This window comes from Stenella coeruleoalba (assembly GCF_951394435.1).
Source record: "Stenella coeruleoalba genome assembly, chromosome: 3".
Taxonomy (NCBI): Eukaryota; Metazoa; Chordata; class Mammalia; order Artiodactyla; family Delphinidae; genus Stenella; species Stenella coeruleoalba.
The window spans coordinates 9,455,901-9,473,400 of NC_137148.1; the positions used below are offsets into that span (position 1 = coordinate 9,455,901).

The window sequence follows — 17,500 nt, forward strand, 5'->3', positions numbered from 1 at the left end:
TTCCTTCATGCAGGGTTTGGGTAAATTAGGCTGCAGCCAGTGCTAAATACTTTGAAGAGCCACAACCTAAACACAGTCCATCCACTGTTGGCCACTGTTGCTTGATTTGGTCTGAACAGCAGTTACTAATTGATTTTTGCCCTGACCGTGTTTCACCATCACTTTCAGCTAATCCGGGGAGGGAAGGAGGAAAAGGAGGAGGGCAAGGGAATGGAAGTAATGGTTATTAAGAAAAAAAAACTCCAAGCAACTGTCAAAAGCCAAAAGAGAAATGATTTTTGTGTTGACGCTTGGGAATTTGGAAGGCAAGGGTAGCTCGGGCGTCTGACTCCCCCTGGGAGCTGTTCAGAAGCCGTCAACTACAGGGAGGCTGAACCTACGGAAAGAGAGGACAGAGGTGACGGCCAGTGACTCGTATTCATGTGGTACACGTGTCTCCAGGCTCTCCTTGCAAAAGATACGGGGAATTTTGCATTTGAGAGATTAGAAACCTGTCTTAAAGGTGAGATCGGCTATGGTGTTTCCCAAAAAAGGCTTCAGAACAAAAGACATTCAGGGACAGACTTGCTGACTCACTTCCGTGCCTGTGTGGGCGCACACCCCTCAGGAGAAGGCAGGAGGGAGGCGGGTGATGCTGTGAGCTCCAGACATTGGCACAAGGCGGCCACTGTGTTGTGACCAAAGAGGAGTGTTATCAAGGCTGGTCTACATCACCGGGCTCGCTCGCCGCTTCCCCAAGTCATCCTGATGGAACCAACTGGAACATAGCAATGCTCACCTAGAATTCTCTCTGCTCCTAACTTCTCATCCACATCTAGGGAAACCTGGGCTATAACTCACCCTACTACCTGCTTTTTCAAGGGACTCTGTCCCTGACTCGCCAACTTCCTTGAGGTAGTCCTGTAGGCTTGCTTGTTTATATCTTTGGTGATACATCCCTCAAAGACAGTCTAATACAGTGGTTTTCAACTGGAGTGATTTTAACACCCAAGGGGATAGTGGGCAATGTCTGGAGACAGTTTTGGTTGTCACAACTAGGGAAAGCGGTGCTATTGATGGGTGTCTACTGGGTAGAAGCCAGTGATGCTGATAAACATCGCACAATGCCCAGGATAGACCTACCACAGGGAATTACCCGGCTCCAAATGTCAACAGTGCCAAGGCTGAGAAACCCAGGTCTAGTCTGTAAGACACAGACTATTGACTGATGGTGTGGAGTACCGAATGGCAAAATGTAAACACAACCTAAATGAGTCACCAAAGATTGAGCGTTAAGTCTGTAAACCCACTGAAAGTGGAAAAGCAGCATTTCTAGGTGATGGGATAAATTTTATATGAGAGGCGCAGAAGAAGAAGCATCTCACTCATTCACAGGGAGTGGCAAAGGACAGTCACTGCACAGAACTGTGCAGCCGTGATCTTTGTGGGCGCATGCAACTTATTGCTTTGAGGACATGAAATAGCATGTCTTGAGTCACCAAGCTCCTGGCATACGGTGAGGTGACAGCAGAGCAAGACTACACTGCTACCAGCCGTGAGGGATGAGCGGCAGCTGAAATCAGCAGATGGTCAGAAAGGAAATGGTATTAAGCCACAAACGAGAAAGTATGGTTACTAATAAGGAAACGGAAACTGCCTGGAAGAAAGAAAAAACACCTGTGATATTAGGAAACGAGGACTTAAAAGCATCAAGCATGTCACAAAGGGGCAGATCCATCAGGTGATAATAAAGCAAATCAAAACGTACTCACACTGTCTGTCACTGCCATCCAGAGTGGTTAAGACAAATTCTGGCTATGTCGCCAGAGCCTGAAAAGCATTCTCTGTAAAAGTAAAACTAGATGTTTTACTTTTAAGAATTTATCCCTGAGAAGTGATTAAGGATATAGGCGAGATTTAACTACACGGATGTTGATTGCAGTTTATGTTAGTTAAAATTTGGGAGCAACCTAATTCTCTGATCATCGGGGACTGGTTCATACAACACGGCAGACCCCTACAATGGAATTCTTGGTAGCCTTTTCCATATTCTGGTGTAGATGACTATTTACTGGCAAGGAGAGAGGTCACGCAGAGCCAAGTGATAAAGTGTCTACAACAGCCGGCAGAGCGAGGCAGGGTGGGTGCAGCGCCCACACCTGTCCTTCCCTTCAGTGGTGTGCCAGTCACCTGGCTGCAGGTAATCGGGGGCTACACTGTCTGCAGAGAATTTGCAAACAGCAAAATGGATGAAAGTTGGTCTTTCTTATTACCCTGTGCAGACAATTCTAAACCATTTCAATGATAAAATATCCCTCCTTACTGAGGTAGAGAACTCCTACTGCACCCCCTTAGTGTGCCACTGTACCCCTTTTCCCTTTGGTTAAGAGAATGCCCAAGGTTCACCTACGGTCACGGTTGCCCCACAAAAACACTACACATCCCAGTCACCCCTGCAACTCAGGGGCTAATGTGTCCCGTCCAGACGGAGAGGGTGTGGGCAACAGTGATGTGTGTGACATTCAGCGGGGGCAGTTCTAGAGGAAAGGGTACTCCCCTCTGTCTTCTTGGCTCCATATCTGGACTCTGGATACAGAGCCATCTTTGGACCATGAGGAGGAGGGCAGCATCCTAAAGAGGTGAGCATGACAGATCTAAGGAGCCTCCGGAGATTCTGCAGACCAGAGCCGCCAGCAGCGCCGACTTTTACATTAGCGGGAAACACACTTGTCTTCTCTAATTCACTATGAACTTGGCTGTCTGATGTGGTACCGATGTGTCTTAACTCACACTCCAACCAATATCGTATAATTGTATTTTGAAAGGTTAAACAAAGCTATGCATAAATACAGAGAGAAAGAGATCAGAGAGGATTAGAGGCCCAGGTATAAATTTTTATTGTGGCTCACAGTAGAAGGGAAGATGATGGGGGTGTGTGCATTATTTTCTTCTTGTAGCTTATTGCTATTTTACTCGTATATTGTTTACATATTATTTGTGCATGTATTTATTAATATAAATATTTATAAAATTTTTTGAAGTTATTTAAATATTTTTATAGATATAATATTTTTACTTATAATTAATATATATTTTGTCTCAAGGAGAAACTTATTTAAAATTTAAGTAAGTTTAAAATTCAAATCTGCAATGTACTGACTTAAACTAGCAATAAAATTCATTTTTGTGCTTTGGGACATTGATTGCTGTTTATTCTCAGAGTCTCACTTCTGGGCCAACAGCATCCACGGGACACAGTGGGCTATGCGTGAGTCTCTTGAGGCGGCCCCCAGTCCAAAGTCCTGAAACTCCAAGGACACTTTTCAGGGGATGGGATTTCATGGCATCTAATCCCATTTATGTATGTCACACACTGACATCTTCAGAACTAAGCATCTTTTAGTCTGGTGTGATCAAAGTACTGCTTCTCCAGGGGTACTTTGAGACACATGCATCTACACTTGTTGACATGAACTGCAAGTTCTCAGACGATTATCAAGACCTAGAGTGTTCATTAGGTTTGCTGGTGATCGCAGAGTCAGAAGGTAATAAAATGCAGCACTGCCCTGAGAAGCGGAGGAACAGCCTGAACCACAAACGGAAAGAGAAGGGCTATGCAGCGCTCCTGGCTCACAGCAGCCGTGGGAGGCCAAGGGTCCCAAGAAGACAATGGATGAGGCTGGGACCACCGACTGGCAACAACCCCACAGCAAGAGCTAGAGGCCCAGTGGACCACAGCTGGACTGCCATTCAGCACAGCTGGTGCTGGGCCTTGGGCTAGATGTCAAAGATGGAAAGAAGACCCACACAGTCTTGTCCCTCAGAAAATTCTCCCTCTAGGAGATCAACAGCTGTATGTGACTGATAATGTGATGAGCATTGGAGGAGAAGTTTAAATAAAACCATGCAGATGCAGATGAGAGAAGGATTCACTTTAACTTGGGAGAACTCTTGAAAGGGTGAAAGTGATGTTTTACTTGGTTTTAAAGGATGATTCTCCAAGGAGTGGAAGAAGGGAAGGGGAATGCTGGACAGAGGAGGAGTGTGAGCAAAAGTGAGGAGATGGCCTGCGGGATGCTGGGCTGGGCTGGGCTGGCTGGCCTGGGCTGGCTGGGCTGGGCTGGGCTGGGCTGTGCTGGGCTGTGCTGAGTTGGGCTGTGCTGTGCTGTGCTGGGCTGTGCTGTGCTGTGCTGGGCTGGGCTGTGCTGTGCTGTGCTGGGCTGTGCTGGGCTGGGCTGGGCTGGGCTGGGCTGTGCTGTGCTGTGCTGTGCTGTGCTGTGCTGTGCTGTGCTGGGCTGTGCTGTGCTGGGCTGTGCTGTGCTGGGCTGTGCTGGGCTGGGCTGAGCTGGGCCAGGCTGGGCTGGGTTGGGCTGGGCTGGGTTGGGCTGGGCTGGGCTGAGCTGGGCCGGGTTGGGCTGGGTTGGGCTGGGCTGGGCTGGGCTGAGCTGGGCCGGGCTGGGCCGGGCTGGGCCGGGCTGGGCTGGGCTGGGCTGTGCTGGGCTGTGCTGGGCTGGGCTGTGCTGTGCTGGGCTGTGCTGGGCTGGGCTGAGCTGGGCGGGGCTGGGCTGCTCTGGGAAAGCATGCAGGTTAAAGGCCTTGAGCTTCTGTGGAGACATGCCTATAGTCATGGAAGAAATTAAGGGGTCTTAAAGGTTTTACACGGAAGCCCAATACTACTGCTTTTGTGGATAAGATATCATGCTGATATCTTAAGTGAAACTTCCCACAATCTATGCATTTGGCATCAACAACCTAGAAGAGAGATGAAAAAGAGTAATAATACTTCTCTTAGATTGACCCCAGCTCACTAAACAAAGGTTATCAGGAGAGAGAGGAAGTTGATCGTATAAAAATGCTGGATCAGAATCACCTTTGAATTCTGATAGGTTTACATCCTCACCCATGTGGATATATAAATACCCCTGTGAACTAAAAAACTCAGAGGTGATTCAAGCAGAAGAGAGATTTTTGAACTCTAGGAGATCTTGCTTGTTTTACTTCTGTTTTTCACTGCGGGTTTCTCTGTACACAGTCAAGTTCACACAGAGTAGATCTTGAAGGCCCAGGTCTGCTCGGGCCATCAGCCAGCAGTATCCTGTTACCTCTGATCCACGTTTGAGCACCACTGATCCCCGGACACCATCGCAGGAACCTTGGCCACATGCCAAATCGAAAAACAAACAAAAATGCTTATTTCTACAAAGGGTGGGAAAGCAGCTAAATCAATTTTGTCTACTGCTATTTCCCTGGACCTCAATCTTCGGATTGCCACCCCTGCCCTGCTCTGCCAGGCTGCTGGCACAAAGCCCTGCCAGCAGCGGTGAGGACTGTGCTGGGTGAGATACGCCTCTTGGCACATGGCATGTAGACTGCTTTGGCAGAGGGTCTAATTGAAAAGAGCTACTAGAGAAACCAGTCATTTCTTATAATTCAGCGATAGGCACTGAACACAAAGTCAGAAATTAATGAATTTGCAACGTCCTTTTGGACCAGAATACGATGCATAGAAGTGTCCAATACAGCCACACACAGGGGCTTACATCTGATGGTTCTGTATCACATATTTTCGTGAATTATCCCTATCAAGGATCTAAAAGTAAGTTTGCAAGATTTTTATTATAACTAAATCTGACCTGCAAAGTATAGTATTTTCCAAGGGTACAGAATACCAATGCCCAAGGTGAAAGTCAGCGTAAATTTCTGGAATTCAGCAAGTGACAGAGTCAATCACTAAACCAATATTATGATTTTCATCACTTTTGCTTCCTGGTAAAACCTCTGGCTCCTCTGTCCTGGTAAGGATCTGCCGTGGATTAGACAACTTTTCATTTTATCTTATGCCTTTCTCTGAGGCAACTCAAATTTAAGAGAAAAAAGCATATATACTTGCATAAACGAACACTGACTTGGTCCGTTAGTTCCTTTTTGAATATTATTTTAAAATAATATTTGAAAAGATTGCAATTGTAATGCCCATTGTAGAAAATTTACAGATACATATAAGAAGAATCAGTCACTATCTTCCATCATCTTTGATGTGCTGCACTTTTTCTAAAAAAACATTTTTGGTACATGCATATATTTTGAATTTGCATATGACACATATTTTACTAAACTGGCCAGGTTTTATCTGCATCGTATCTATATCTATATACCTCTTTCTTCATTTCACTTTGTATTATACACTTTCTATAATCACTACCTATTCTTTAAAGAGACTGACTTTATGAGCAGTAGAGATTCCAGGGGATGTATTATATCTGACCATTTTTATAGCTGCAAACCTAACACTCCATCTGTTTACATCCTCATTAAGCTTGATACTGAATTTCCTGGCACTTCAAAATATTTTTATATTATGTGGGAGAACAGTTTGAAAACATTTTTTAAAACTATCATTTGGTTGAAATAACTTTGAAGTTCCTTTATAAACAACAAAGTTCCATTGTGTTTTAACTTACGGTGGTTTCAGCAAAACTTTCTTAAAGAAATTATTTTTTTCTCCCTTAAAAGAATATTGTAAGAAGAAAAATGGAACAGACTGTACTCATTTTCATTTAGATTTCAGGCAAAAATCGTAAGATTCTACTCATCATTTTAGTGGACTGAACTTAGAAGAGAGCTCACTGATGTCATAAATTATGGTTTGAAGTACAGCGTTCTGAGGTGGAATATCGCTCACCGTGAGGTTTCATGGAAGCAGCTAAGCCCCTTGGAAGAAGGGCTCTATCTTGGCGTGATGTCCATGAATGTTCTCTTCTGACCCCTGGCTTCTCTGGACCCAATCAACTCCTAATCTCACCTGTCATTTGAAAGACCTCAAGCCACGAGAGCACACCTTGGCAGAGTTGGGAAAAGGGTTCAGTGTCGGGGCAGAATCTTACTAAAGGAGACACCAGGGCCAGGCACAGAAGCTATCAGAAGGGTGTGCTTCAAAATCTAAGCCATAGACTAAAGAGAAAACCATGAAATCAGAGTGAATTTAACCTCAGTTTAAAGTTTTTCTTTCTTTCTTTTCTTTCTTCCTCCCTCCCTCCCTCTCTCTTTCTCTCTTTCTTTCTTTCATTCTGCCTGCCAAGGCTAATGTCATATTAATGGACTTCCACAAATCTGATTTCCAAAGTTGCCTGGGCCCATCCCAGAGGTTCTGAATCATTAGGTTGTAGGTGAGATTCAGGTGATTTTGATCACAGGGTAGACTGTAAAGCACTATATTCTTGCCCATAGGCTTTGCTTCCTTTCAACTTTACTGAGCTTGCTTTCCAGGGTAAAGCAGTGTAGGGACTGGGCCCCATGGTATGCAATACCACAAAAGGAAACCATGAGAAGAACCCATGTGCCTTTGTTAGGCCATCTTTAACTTATTTGATATTGAAAAATATTCAGAACCCATAATCGTTTGGCGCCCTTAAGTACCAGGTAGGATAACTGAAGTGTGTGACATCACTTAGTATAATACTTGGCACATGGCAGGTGCTGGCTAACCACTGCATCCCCCCTGGTAGGAGGGTTCTAAGAGGCAGAATTAAGAACCATGGCTCGATACTCCCAAAAGGCTCCTCCAGTTCAGGGGGAGATGGAAGACACAGAGTACTGATCCAGGACAGGAGAAAAAGCAGGGCTGGGGATTTATTTCTCAGAGTGGAAGGTCACCGTCAAAGAGGCAATGAGCCTGTATCTCCTAAATTATAGGCGTGTTTAAGCTGCAACATACAGATCCAGAAGCTGTAGAAAGACCTGGAGCCTCAGGGGCTACAAGCAGCTTGAGAACTGGAACCTACAAAAATGCTAACACTGACACATTCAGGTTAAATGTAGGAATTATATTTAAGGACACATTCCCATTAATCCTTACCGTGAATAAAATAGTTCCTTTAACCCTCACTCGGAGTTAAACTTTTCCAAAAATAGTTTAGAAAATAGTGTGCTGTGACCTAAACAGATATTTTTGAAAATTTATTTTGAATTAAAAACCTGGCAAGAGAGCATGTTGGGGATTCTGTCCCACTTTCTCAGTCATCCACTCCTGAGGACAGTCAGATCTTGGGTTTATAGGACCCTCAGCAGCTGGAGATAACAACCATAGCGTCCAGGGCAAGGCTAGAGGTATAACCACAGTGTCGGGGAAGGCTGGGAACATGACCACAGTGTCCGGAGGAGACAGGAAGATCTCAGTAGCAGGGGTTTCCGGCAGCCACAGGACGGGCACTTTTTCTCATTACTCCCTTACCTGGGGGCCTGGTGGGTGAGGGGTTCTACCTCCCAGAGGCTCCCGAGGGGCAGGGCTGGAGGCTGTTCTGTTTTTGCCAAGGCTGAGAATCACAGCCTGTGGGCCTTTACTTCAATGCAGGGCAACCGACAGCTGCTGGAGGAAAGGCCGTTCCATTTTGAAGAGGCCTCTCCGGCCGGACAGCTATCTGGAGTAACCGGAATTGCCCCCCAGGGCCAAGCTTCTAATGTCATTCTGTTGGGAGGGCTGTGAATTATTCCGTTTTCCAACAATAAGTGCAAGATTGCATGTCCAAAAGTTCCCAAATGACCTATACAATATATGTTGGATTTCTGCGCCTCTCTCCACAGCTTCCCTTCTTAGACCACACCTATCCTTGTGCAACTGTACCACCTGCAAGGCACCCGCCTGGACCCCGCAAGGACCGCAATAAATGAGTGCATCGACACAGAAGAGTCAGCGCCTGCATCTGACTCGACTGTGTGAGCTGGAACCTTAGAGCTTGCCCTGGACTCAAGCGGCTCTTTCCCTTTTTGAAATTTCCTATCTTGGCGTGGCTGCAGAACCTGAGGGGAGTCATGTAATGCTCCACTGTCTCAGCTATGAAATCCCCACGGAAAGCCTGTGCAGACACATTAGTGATGTGACCGCGTGTTAGAAACGCAGAGCCCTGCACCTGCAGACACAGACGAAACATGCATGTTGTGATTAGGGCAAGGGAAGATTGCATGCAGCTGCGAGTCCCCACATCACCTGATCTTGAGATTTCTTTTTCTTCTTCTTCTTGCCCCAGCACCCGGAGCTCTCTGCATCTTTGCCATTGGCCTCACCACAGAGCAGCCCGTCCAGCTCATCTGTGCCCAGGTGCTGTCCCTGAGACGTTTCCGCTGCCAGCCGGTACGAAAGGTTCCTTAAAATGCACACACAGTTTTCAACGGTCTGGAGAATCCAAAAAAAAAAAAAGGAGGAGGAGTGAATAAAAACTAACCAGCACTCCTCCACCCAGAAAAGCAATCCGTCTTTACACACACATTTTTCTTTGGATGCATGTAGCCGCTGCCCCTAATGGCTCCCTTGACAGCCACAGTGGAAAGAATTTAGGGAAGCTTGGAAAGTCCTAAGACATTTTCTCACCCCAAAGATACTACTTATCAACAAGAGGTCCTTTTCTAAGCAGCTGCCACTGATTGAAATTCACTTGTGAGCGAGGAAGAACCCACAACCACGAGAGGTCCCAGATGGCGTCCACTTACGGACAATGGCCGCATGGGGACTAGGGCTCTGAACCACCAAGAGCACAGATAACTGGATTTCTGTCAGCTCTGGGAGGGCGACATTAACATTTACCATCTACCAGGGCGCTTTCTGGGGGTGAAACAGGGCAAGAGGTGCAAACCAGGGTGGTCCCAGGTAAGCCGGGTTCTGTGTTCACCCGGGGGCATCCGTGTTTCCATGCTGATTTTCCTGGCAGGGGCGTTAAACAGTGGTTAAGGACACACATAGAGCTGGATACCTGTAGAACCCTAGGCCTCTGACCACTGGCTGTGTGACTTGGACAGTGCACCCAATATCTCCGTGACCATAACCTGCTCTGTAAGACGGCCATGATAGTGGCCACGTTTTAGGCTGCTGTGTGGAATACGGGAATTAGAGTATTTACATGTGATAGGCAGAATAAAGCTCTCTGCCCCAAAGATGTCGACATCTTAGTCTCTGAAACCTGCGAATACGTTAGGTTATGTGGTGGAGGGAATTAAGGTTGCTAATCAGTTGGGGAGATTACCCTGGATTACCCAGGGGGGGCATGGAATCCTGAGGGTCCTATAAGCAAAAGAGGAGGCAGAAGAGTTAGAGTGAAACCCCGTGAGAAGGACGTGACCTGCTATTGCTGGCTTTAGAGATGCAGGAAGGGGCCGTGAGACAAGGAACGTGGGCGGCCTTGAGAAGCTGTAAAGACAAGGAAACAGATGCCTCCCTCAAGCCTCCAGAAGGAATGCAGCCCTGTCGACACGTTGATTTTAGCCCCCAAAGACCCCTTTTGGACTCCTGATGTCTAAGATGGTAAGATAATAAGTTTATGTTTTTAAGCTGCCATGTTTGTGGCTGCTTGTTATAGCAGCAACAGGAAACTAACCCGGTATGTAGGTACTGAGAAGAGTTCCTGGCACACAGCAAGTGCTGTACAAGGATCTATATCATTAACAATGGTGGAGATGGTACTGCTGGGAGGTCCAGAGCTTGTGACCTAGATCTAATGGGTCCATGATGGAGTCCTGGCTCTGCCATTTAATGAGCTGTGTGACCTTGGCCAAAGTGTGAACTCTCCCTGTGCTCCTGTTTCCTCCCAAACTCCCCACTGGCAAATTGCAGATTAGGTCTCAACATACGGATTTTGGGGGAACCAAACATTCAGACCAGCGCATCAACCTTTAGACCTTTGTCCTGGATTTGAGGAACCGAGGGAAGAGGAAAAAAAATACCAAATTTTTACAAAGGACAAGATAATGATGGAGAATAAATTGAACGGAGATAAGTTTTATTTTATTTTTTAAGTTCAAATTTTTTTATTGAAGTCTAGTTTATTTACAATGTCATGTCAGTTTCAGGCGTACAAAATCTGAAAAAGAAGAGATAAGTTGTCTTTTTAAAAGCATGCCAACTTGGCTATCATTTTTCAGGCACCAACTGTGTGACAGCCACCATTCAAGGCAGGGAAGATCGTTCCATTGTACAGATGAGGTCTGAAGCTTTCATTAACTTATACCAGATGGCACCACTTTTTCTAGTCCTAGGTTGGGACTGGAAAGGTGGTGAGAGCTGCCAGGGTCCAGATCCTGCACTGTTCCCACCTATGACTGGGATCTGGTAAAAGGCACTGTATATGTTTGACATGACTACTGTGGGCAGGAAAACCAAGCAGGAAAAGCAGTTTTCAGGGTATATTTTGGGACCTTTGCCATTCCAAGCGTTTCTTGTCCGCTTCTCAAGGTTTCATGGGCTGCTAATCCCACAGGCTTTGAGTCAACTTGATCTTCTATTTCAAGCATCCTCTCAGCATCGAAAAAGGAACCGGCATGAAAGCAGGTAAACACAGGACAATACATGAAAGGGAGAAAAGTCTCTCCCTGAAAAGAAAATGTTATGGCATAAGGCAGAACGATTTTTAAATCAGCTCAAACTGATTTTTCTTACATCAAAGACTTGGGAGAATAAACTCCTTTCTCATCCTGCTGTTCATCTTCCCTGGGGCACCTCCATGCCTCTGTTTAACAAATGACCACTGGGGAATAAATCCGCCGTTTTGAGAAATGTTTTATAATCTACCTGTGGCTGAGGGATGATTTTGAGAGAAGCTGGATGGTGGGGAGAGGAAGGAGAGACAGAGAGGGGATGGGGAGGGCGGAAGGGAGACAGAGGAAGTGGTAGAGAGGGATGGATGGGGGTGGCCCCAGGGGTTGAACTTATCTCTCCTTAAGCTTGGTTTGGGAGGGTTACCAAGTCAAGAGCTTTTCTCTGCAGGGGCAGGAAAAAAAGAAGAAAAAAGAAGACTGCCACTGCCCTCCTTGGGGACACCAGCAGAAGGTGGGTGGCAGCTGGTGGTTTTGGTTTCCATATCCATTGCCGTCAACAGAGCTTTCAGTAGCTCCTCTTGGTCACCAGGGTCATTTTGACTCCTTATTTTCTATTAGAAAGGGCTAATTTGGAAGCTGTCTGTAGAACGCTCCACCATATGTTACCCTTTCAACAAACTGTTCCAGTTACCAGGCGCTGAGCTGAGAGCGTGCGTGGAATCCAGGCTCTTGCACTCATTAACTTCGCTGGCCTCAAAGACAGCGTGCACACATTTTTCCCTCCTCTAACTTGTCACTGAGAAAGCTCAGAAGTGGCCAAGCAGAGGGCCGAGTGGAAAGTGATGGGACAATAATAATACGTTAAAACTCAATAGCACATGCTGGCCAGCAGAGCACTGCTGAGTAGTTTATCACATTTGATCCTTTCAACAGCTATAAGGATCCTCCTTGTCTCAAAGCTGAGGTCACCCGGGTCCTGTCCTTGGTCATCGGGAGGACGAGATGGCACGTTTTCCAGCACGCTCCCGGGGCCAAGCTCAGTGTTCTTGCTGCTCAATCAGGAATATCTGAGTCTTCTGTTTTTTCTTCTTTTAATTTTTATTTTCTATTGGAGCATCGTTGATTTACAATGTTGTGTTAGTTTCAGGTGTACAGCAAAGCAATTCAGTTATACAGATACGTGTATCTATTCTTTCTCCAATTCTTTTCCCATTTAGTTTATTACAGAATATTGAGCAGAGTTCCTTGTGCTGTACAGTAGGTCCTTGTTGATTATTTAGTTTAAATATAGTGGTGTGCACATCAATCCCAAACTCCCAATTTATCCCCTCTCCCTCCCATCTTTCCCCTCTGGTAACCATAAGTTTGTTTTCTAAGTCTGTAAGTCTGTTTGTAAATAAGTTCATTTGTGTCATATTTTTTAGAGTCTGCATATAAGTGGTATCAGATATTTGTCTTTGTCTGACTCACTTCACTTAGTATGAGCATCTCTAGGTCCATCCATGTTGCTGCAAATGGCATGATTTCAAGGAATATCTGAGTTTTCTGACTCCAGCCCTAAGTGGTCCTCAGTTTTTCAGTTTCCTCTTTTGGGGGAAATGTGGACGGACATTAACAAGGAGAATCTCCAAGGTCTCCCGAGAGACGGAGGAGTCTGGTCCTCTGACACATCAGAAGAAAGATGTGTGTGCCTCACAGCACTCTGATTTTGGACCATGCTCCTGAAGGCTGCCTTACCCAGTGGTGGGCACCGGACCAAGACAAGAGGCTGTTGACTCTTATTTTATTCTCAACTACAAGGCCCAGACACTATTAAAGCTTGCTTGGTATCCATAGGCTTAGCATTCCCTGCGTTAGTCTTTACCACTTTGAATCTTAAGATCCTTAGCATTGCAGCTTCTGTGAATTATGAATTACCTTCAGTAGCTCTTTTCAAAATTCCTCTATTGTGTTAACAGGTATCTGTAAATACTCAAGACATCTTGACTGGTTGCTTCTTCAGGGACTTAACTTTCCTGTCAATAATATTAAAAGGTCTAAAATGGCTGTTAAGGGCATTTACAAGAGAGGTTGATTAAATCTTTTCTATCATATTTCACTTTTGCAATTGATGTCATATACGGTAAATGAATGGATGCAAATGTAACTGAGTGGCAGCGATAAAATGACAGACAGTGTCATAACTGGAGTCAGCTGGTACTCAAAGGGCTAGAGTCCCAGAAAATATCATGGGTCCTAAACTTTAGGGAGTAGGGCTCAGGCATCAGGAATTTTCTAGCTTTTCTAGTAATTTAGTTTTCTAGTTTTTTTAGTAATTTTCTAAATTTTTCAGTCACTCTAATGTGTAGAGAAGCACCGTGGCAAATCACCCCCATGCCAACGAGTAACTAAATGGATAAAATCACTCTTATTTGTTCTTTATCTGACCTTAAAACTAAGTTATATTATATCGTATTCCCGACGAGTGTCCATTTCAAAGCTGTATCTACTAGGGCGGTTCTCAATCCAAGATGCACATCGAATCACCTGATGAACTTTAAGAGGAATAGAAATCGGAGACGGGAGTTGGACACTCAGATTCACTCAGGGGGCTGTGATGGGGTCTAGGCACATGCATTTATTAAATGTTCCAAAGACAATTCCGAAGACGAGTTGGTATTAAAAACCATGGGATTGAGGCTTTGGTTCAGAACCAGGGCCAATTTTTGGCTCCCTATGGTATATCCGGCAATATCTGGAGCCATTTTTGTTTGTCACAACTGGGCTGCGGGAAGGATGCTACTAGCATCTAGTGGGTGGAGACCAGGGATGCCGCCCACCATCCTACAGTGCACAGGGCAGCCCCCAGCAGAGAACTGGACCCAGATGTCAACAGAGTGGCTCTGGAGAAGGTCTTATTAAGGTATCACATGTATTAAGGTCTTATTAAGGTATCACATTCATCACATGTATTACTTGAAAGCATCAGTAAAGTCTGTGTTGATATCGGGATATTATGAAATGACAAATTTTTTATTGAAAACGAACCAAAACTCATCAAAAGACAAGTGAAGACAAAACAAAATAGCTCAGCGCTGGTGAAGCCCATCCAATTCTATTTTGGTTTGCGAACTAAAGCACTGAATGGACGCTGACGATGGATGCTTTGACAGGCTCGTTTATGTAGCATTTTGATGGCATTTATTTAGACTTCATCAGGCATTCCTTGCATGGCACTGGACAAAATTAAGTTGTTCAAGAGCTATCGTGTAAGAATATAGGATTATTCAACTCTCAGGTAGTTTTAATATTTCTTTTTCTTTTGCCAATGGATTTTAGAAAATAAAGCTAGAAGATTGTGGGCAACCTCGTATGTGAGAGTTTATACACTCATCTGGAACACCTGTAGTTACAATAACTTAATCTAAAATTTTATTCACTACTAATCAAGAATTAAGTGTCTAGTTCTAGGCTAGGATTAAACGTCGATATAGATCTCAGAGTGAAAGTAGTAAACATCGCATTAACTCTCCATCCTTGTTAGCCACTGTTTGGTCCCCTGGGCATCCTTCTTCTCTAAGATGCTTCACCTATGCAAATTCAACAAACCTTGCTATCGATCTCGCTGCTCCCCAGCGCAGACTGAATCACGTAGAGCAGCGCATCCGTGAGCCCATCACATTCCCGCATCCTCCTGCGGGCCTCCTCTCCGGCTGAACTAACATTCCTGCAAAGCAAAAGGATGTGTCAGCGCCCTTCACGGTGGTCACCTCCTCTCATAGTTTTAATCAAAACACTTTCCTTGCCTTTTCAGGTTTACCAAGAATATAATTTAATCGGGGGGGACGGCCTCCACAAAAGCATCCTGGAATTAGGTGAGTCACAGATATCTGCAAGGAAACTCTCTAAATGGAGAATGCAGAATTCCAAACACGTGATCCGTGAGAGTCCTGTGACTGCTAAGAAGGGAGACTTGGGCCAAGTCTTCAAGGTCTGCTTCATTTACAATCGACCAGGGAATCAGAAGCTCTTTGAGTCAAAGGATTCTTCTTCTTTGAGAAGTTTGAAATACTTTTCAAACACAAAGCTTTTCAACTTACTGAAGTATTTTAGAGATCTAATTTCACCTGCTTCAAAAAGATACCTACCTTGGCCCTGCCAGAGGTAAACTTCTAGAAATTTATTCTAAGAACACAGAGATTTCTGTGAAAATTTAGTCATCGGGATGTCTATGGTATCTTTTATGGGTAGGAGTTGCCCAGACTCCTTCCTACAATGGCACAGCCTGAGCTAAAGCCAACAGAAGGGGCCCCTTGTAATGAAATGCACGGCTGGGAGACAGAGAGAGCTTCCAGAAGGTACAAAAGACATGAGACAATCTAGTCAAAGGTGAATCTTTTGGGTGCTTTTAGTTATTCCACCTGAGAGGGTGTTCTGGTCTTCCTCTCCAACCGTGATTAAGGATTCAGTTCCAGCAGAGAACTTTTGCAGTAACTGAATGAGAGACAGCACAGGCTATTAGAGGGATGCTGGAGGAGATGAGTTAATGAAAGGTACAAAGGACCTGAAAACATTTAGAAACTGTGGGGAAGGGTGATGGAAAGAGAGAATGATCTAGGTAGGGCAATGGTTCTCAAGCTACGGCTATTATCAGAATCACCTGGAGGGCATGTTCCTGGAGATAGCTGGGCCTCACTTTGAGATCACTGGTGGAATCCGGTAATTTGCATACTTGGTGATGCTCACACTGAAGACCTAAACTAAAGTAGCTCTAACTCTACTTCTAGGGGGAGGGTTTGGTTGGGGAGGGTAGTGTTCTTCAGTGACTGCTGGGGCCAGCCATGGGGCAGATTCCAAGAACCTGTGGCCTTAGAGCACACAGGAGTAGCTGAACAGAATGAATCTTCAAACTCATGCTGTAATTGACACAAGTGTTCTCATTTCATTTTTCCAACATCTTTCCCTGTTATACTTCATTCTGTTTTACAGATAAGAGAACTGAGGCTCAGACAGGCTGTCCAAGGCTACACAGGTAGTAAGCGGAGAAGCTAGAACAGACCCAGGTCTGTGAAGGACAGGAAAGCAAAGGCTTCAGGCTTGGTGTACAATATGGACTATACCTTTTAGGAATTAAATCAAAATAAAATAGGCTCAATGCTAAAATGCTACTGAACATAAATGTTTTCTTTAATATCTAAAAAGTTCTGCAGACATGTTTAAAGACGATCTATCAGTGTTTTAATGTAACACTGGGAAAGGTTATTCAATTCACATTAGTATTTTTGGCATTTGCGGATCTTAAAATATAAACAAAACTCCTCAGTTCCTTAGATAACATAACTGAGCAAATACTGGCAGCATTTTTATGGAAAGTGTTATAGAATCTGCCTTGGGGTGGCCAACCCTCGTTCTGACAGCATCTCTGGGAGGGAGGAAAGAAATCTTTTTGCAAAAGAAAAAGTGGTGAGAGGCACTCTGGTATTATTATTAGAAGGATGGTCTTTGTAAAAGAGCATTTTTAGAGCATTTATCCTTGAAATGACTTTCACCAGGTCGAGCTTTGACACTGTTAGCGTACTAGGTTTGTCAAAAATTCCAATCATTACAGCATTCAAAAAGAAAAAAATTCCAATAAGACCTCTTTGGTCTGAAGAACACTGGGTGCAACGTATGACTGTCAGTCTTAAATCCTGCCTCTTTGTGCTTTGATGAGGTCATGTTTCCAAAGACAGAAGAATGGAATTTGGACTTGAAAGAACTGTAGGGATAGCTCATGTGCACCTTAGTCTTGAATATCCTCTAGCCTTTCCCCTTATCCACGAATGCTCAGTCTTTCCTTTGAGTGGCTTCACGATGGGGGCAGGCTGCCTCCTGATTCACAAATAAACATCCTCATGATCAGTCCTATTTTCACTGGTAGTCAATGAATGGGCAGGGGCAACCGATGGGAAAGACCAGGAATTAACAACTTTGTCAACATTATGTTTTCAATATTAATTTGAGCATTTTCTTATTCTGCTTTGTTCTCATCTAGTCTCCTCCATAATTAAAAAAAATTATTAACTGCCTACTATATTAAAATATGTAAGATATTACATATTAAAATGTGTAAGATACTGAGAAATGAGAAAGACTAATATTATAAGTTAAGGTCCCAGTAGGGAAGAGGAAGTAATTAGGACACACACATAAACACCACCCCTCACAATGATACAGAGGGGAGAGTGCAGTTACCACAGTG

General features: G+C 44.6%; 1 protein-coding gene across 1 annotated transcript in view; it reads right to left on the bottom strand.

The window, feature by feature from the left end:
- Window positions 1-17,500, bottom strand: part of CTNND2 (catenin delta 2) — a 935,284-nt gene that overhangs the window by 126,965 nt on the left and 790,819 nt on the right. The window contains exons 13-14 of the mRNA XM_079915963.1: window positions 14,869-14,986; window positions 8,963-9,148 (exon numbers count right to left, since the gene is read on the bottom strand). Of these exons, the coding sequence (XP_079772089.1) occupies window positions 8,963-9,148; window positions 14,869-14,986 (304 nt within the window). The remainder of the gene's footprint in view (window positions 1-8,962; window positions 9,149-14,868; window positions 14,987-17,500) is intronic.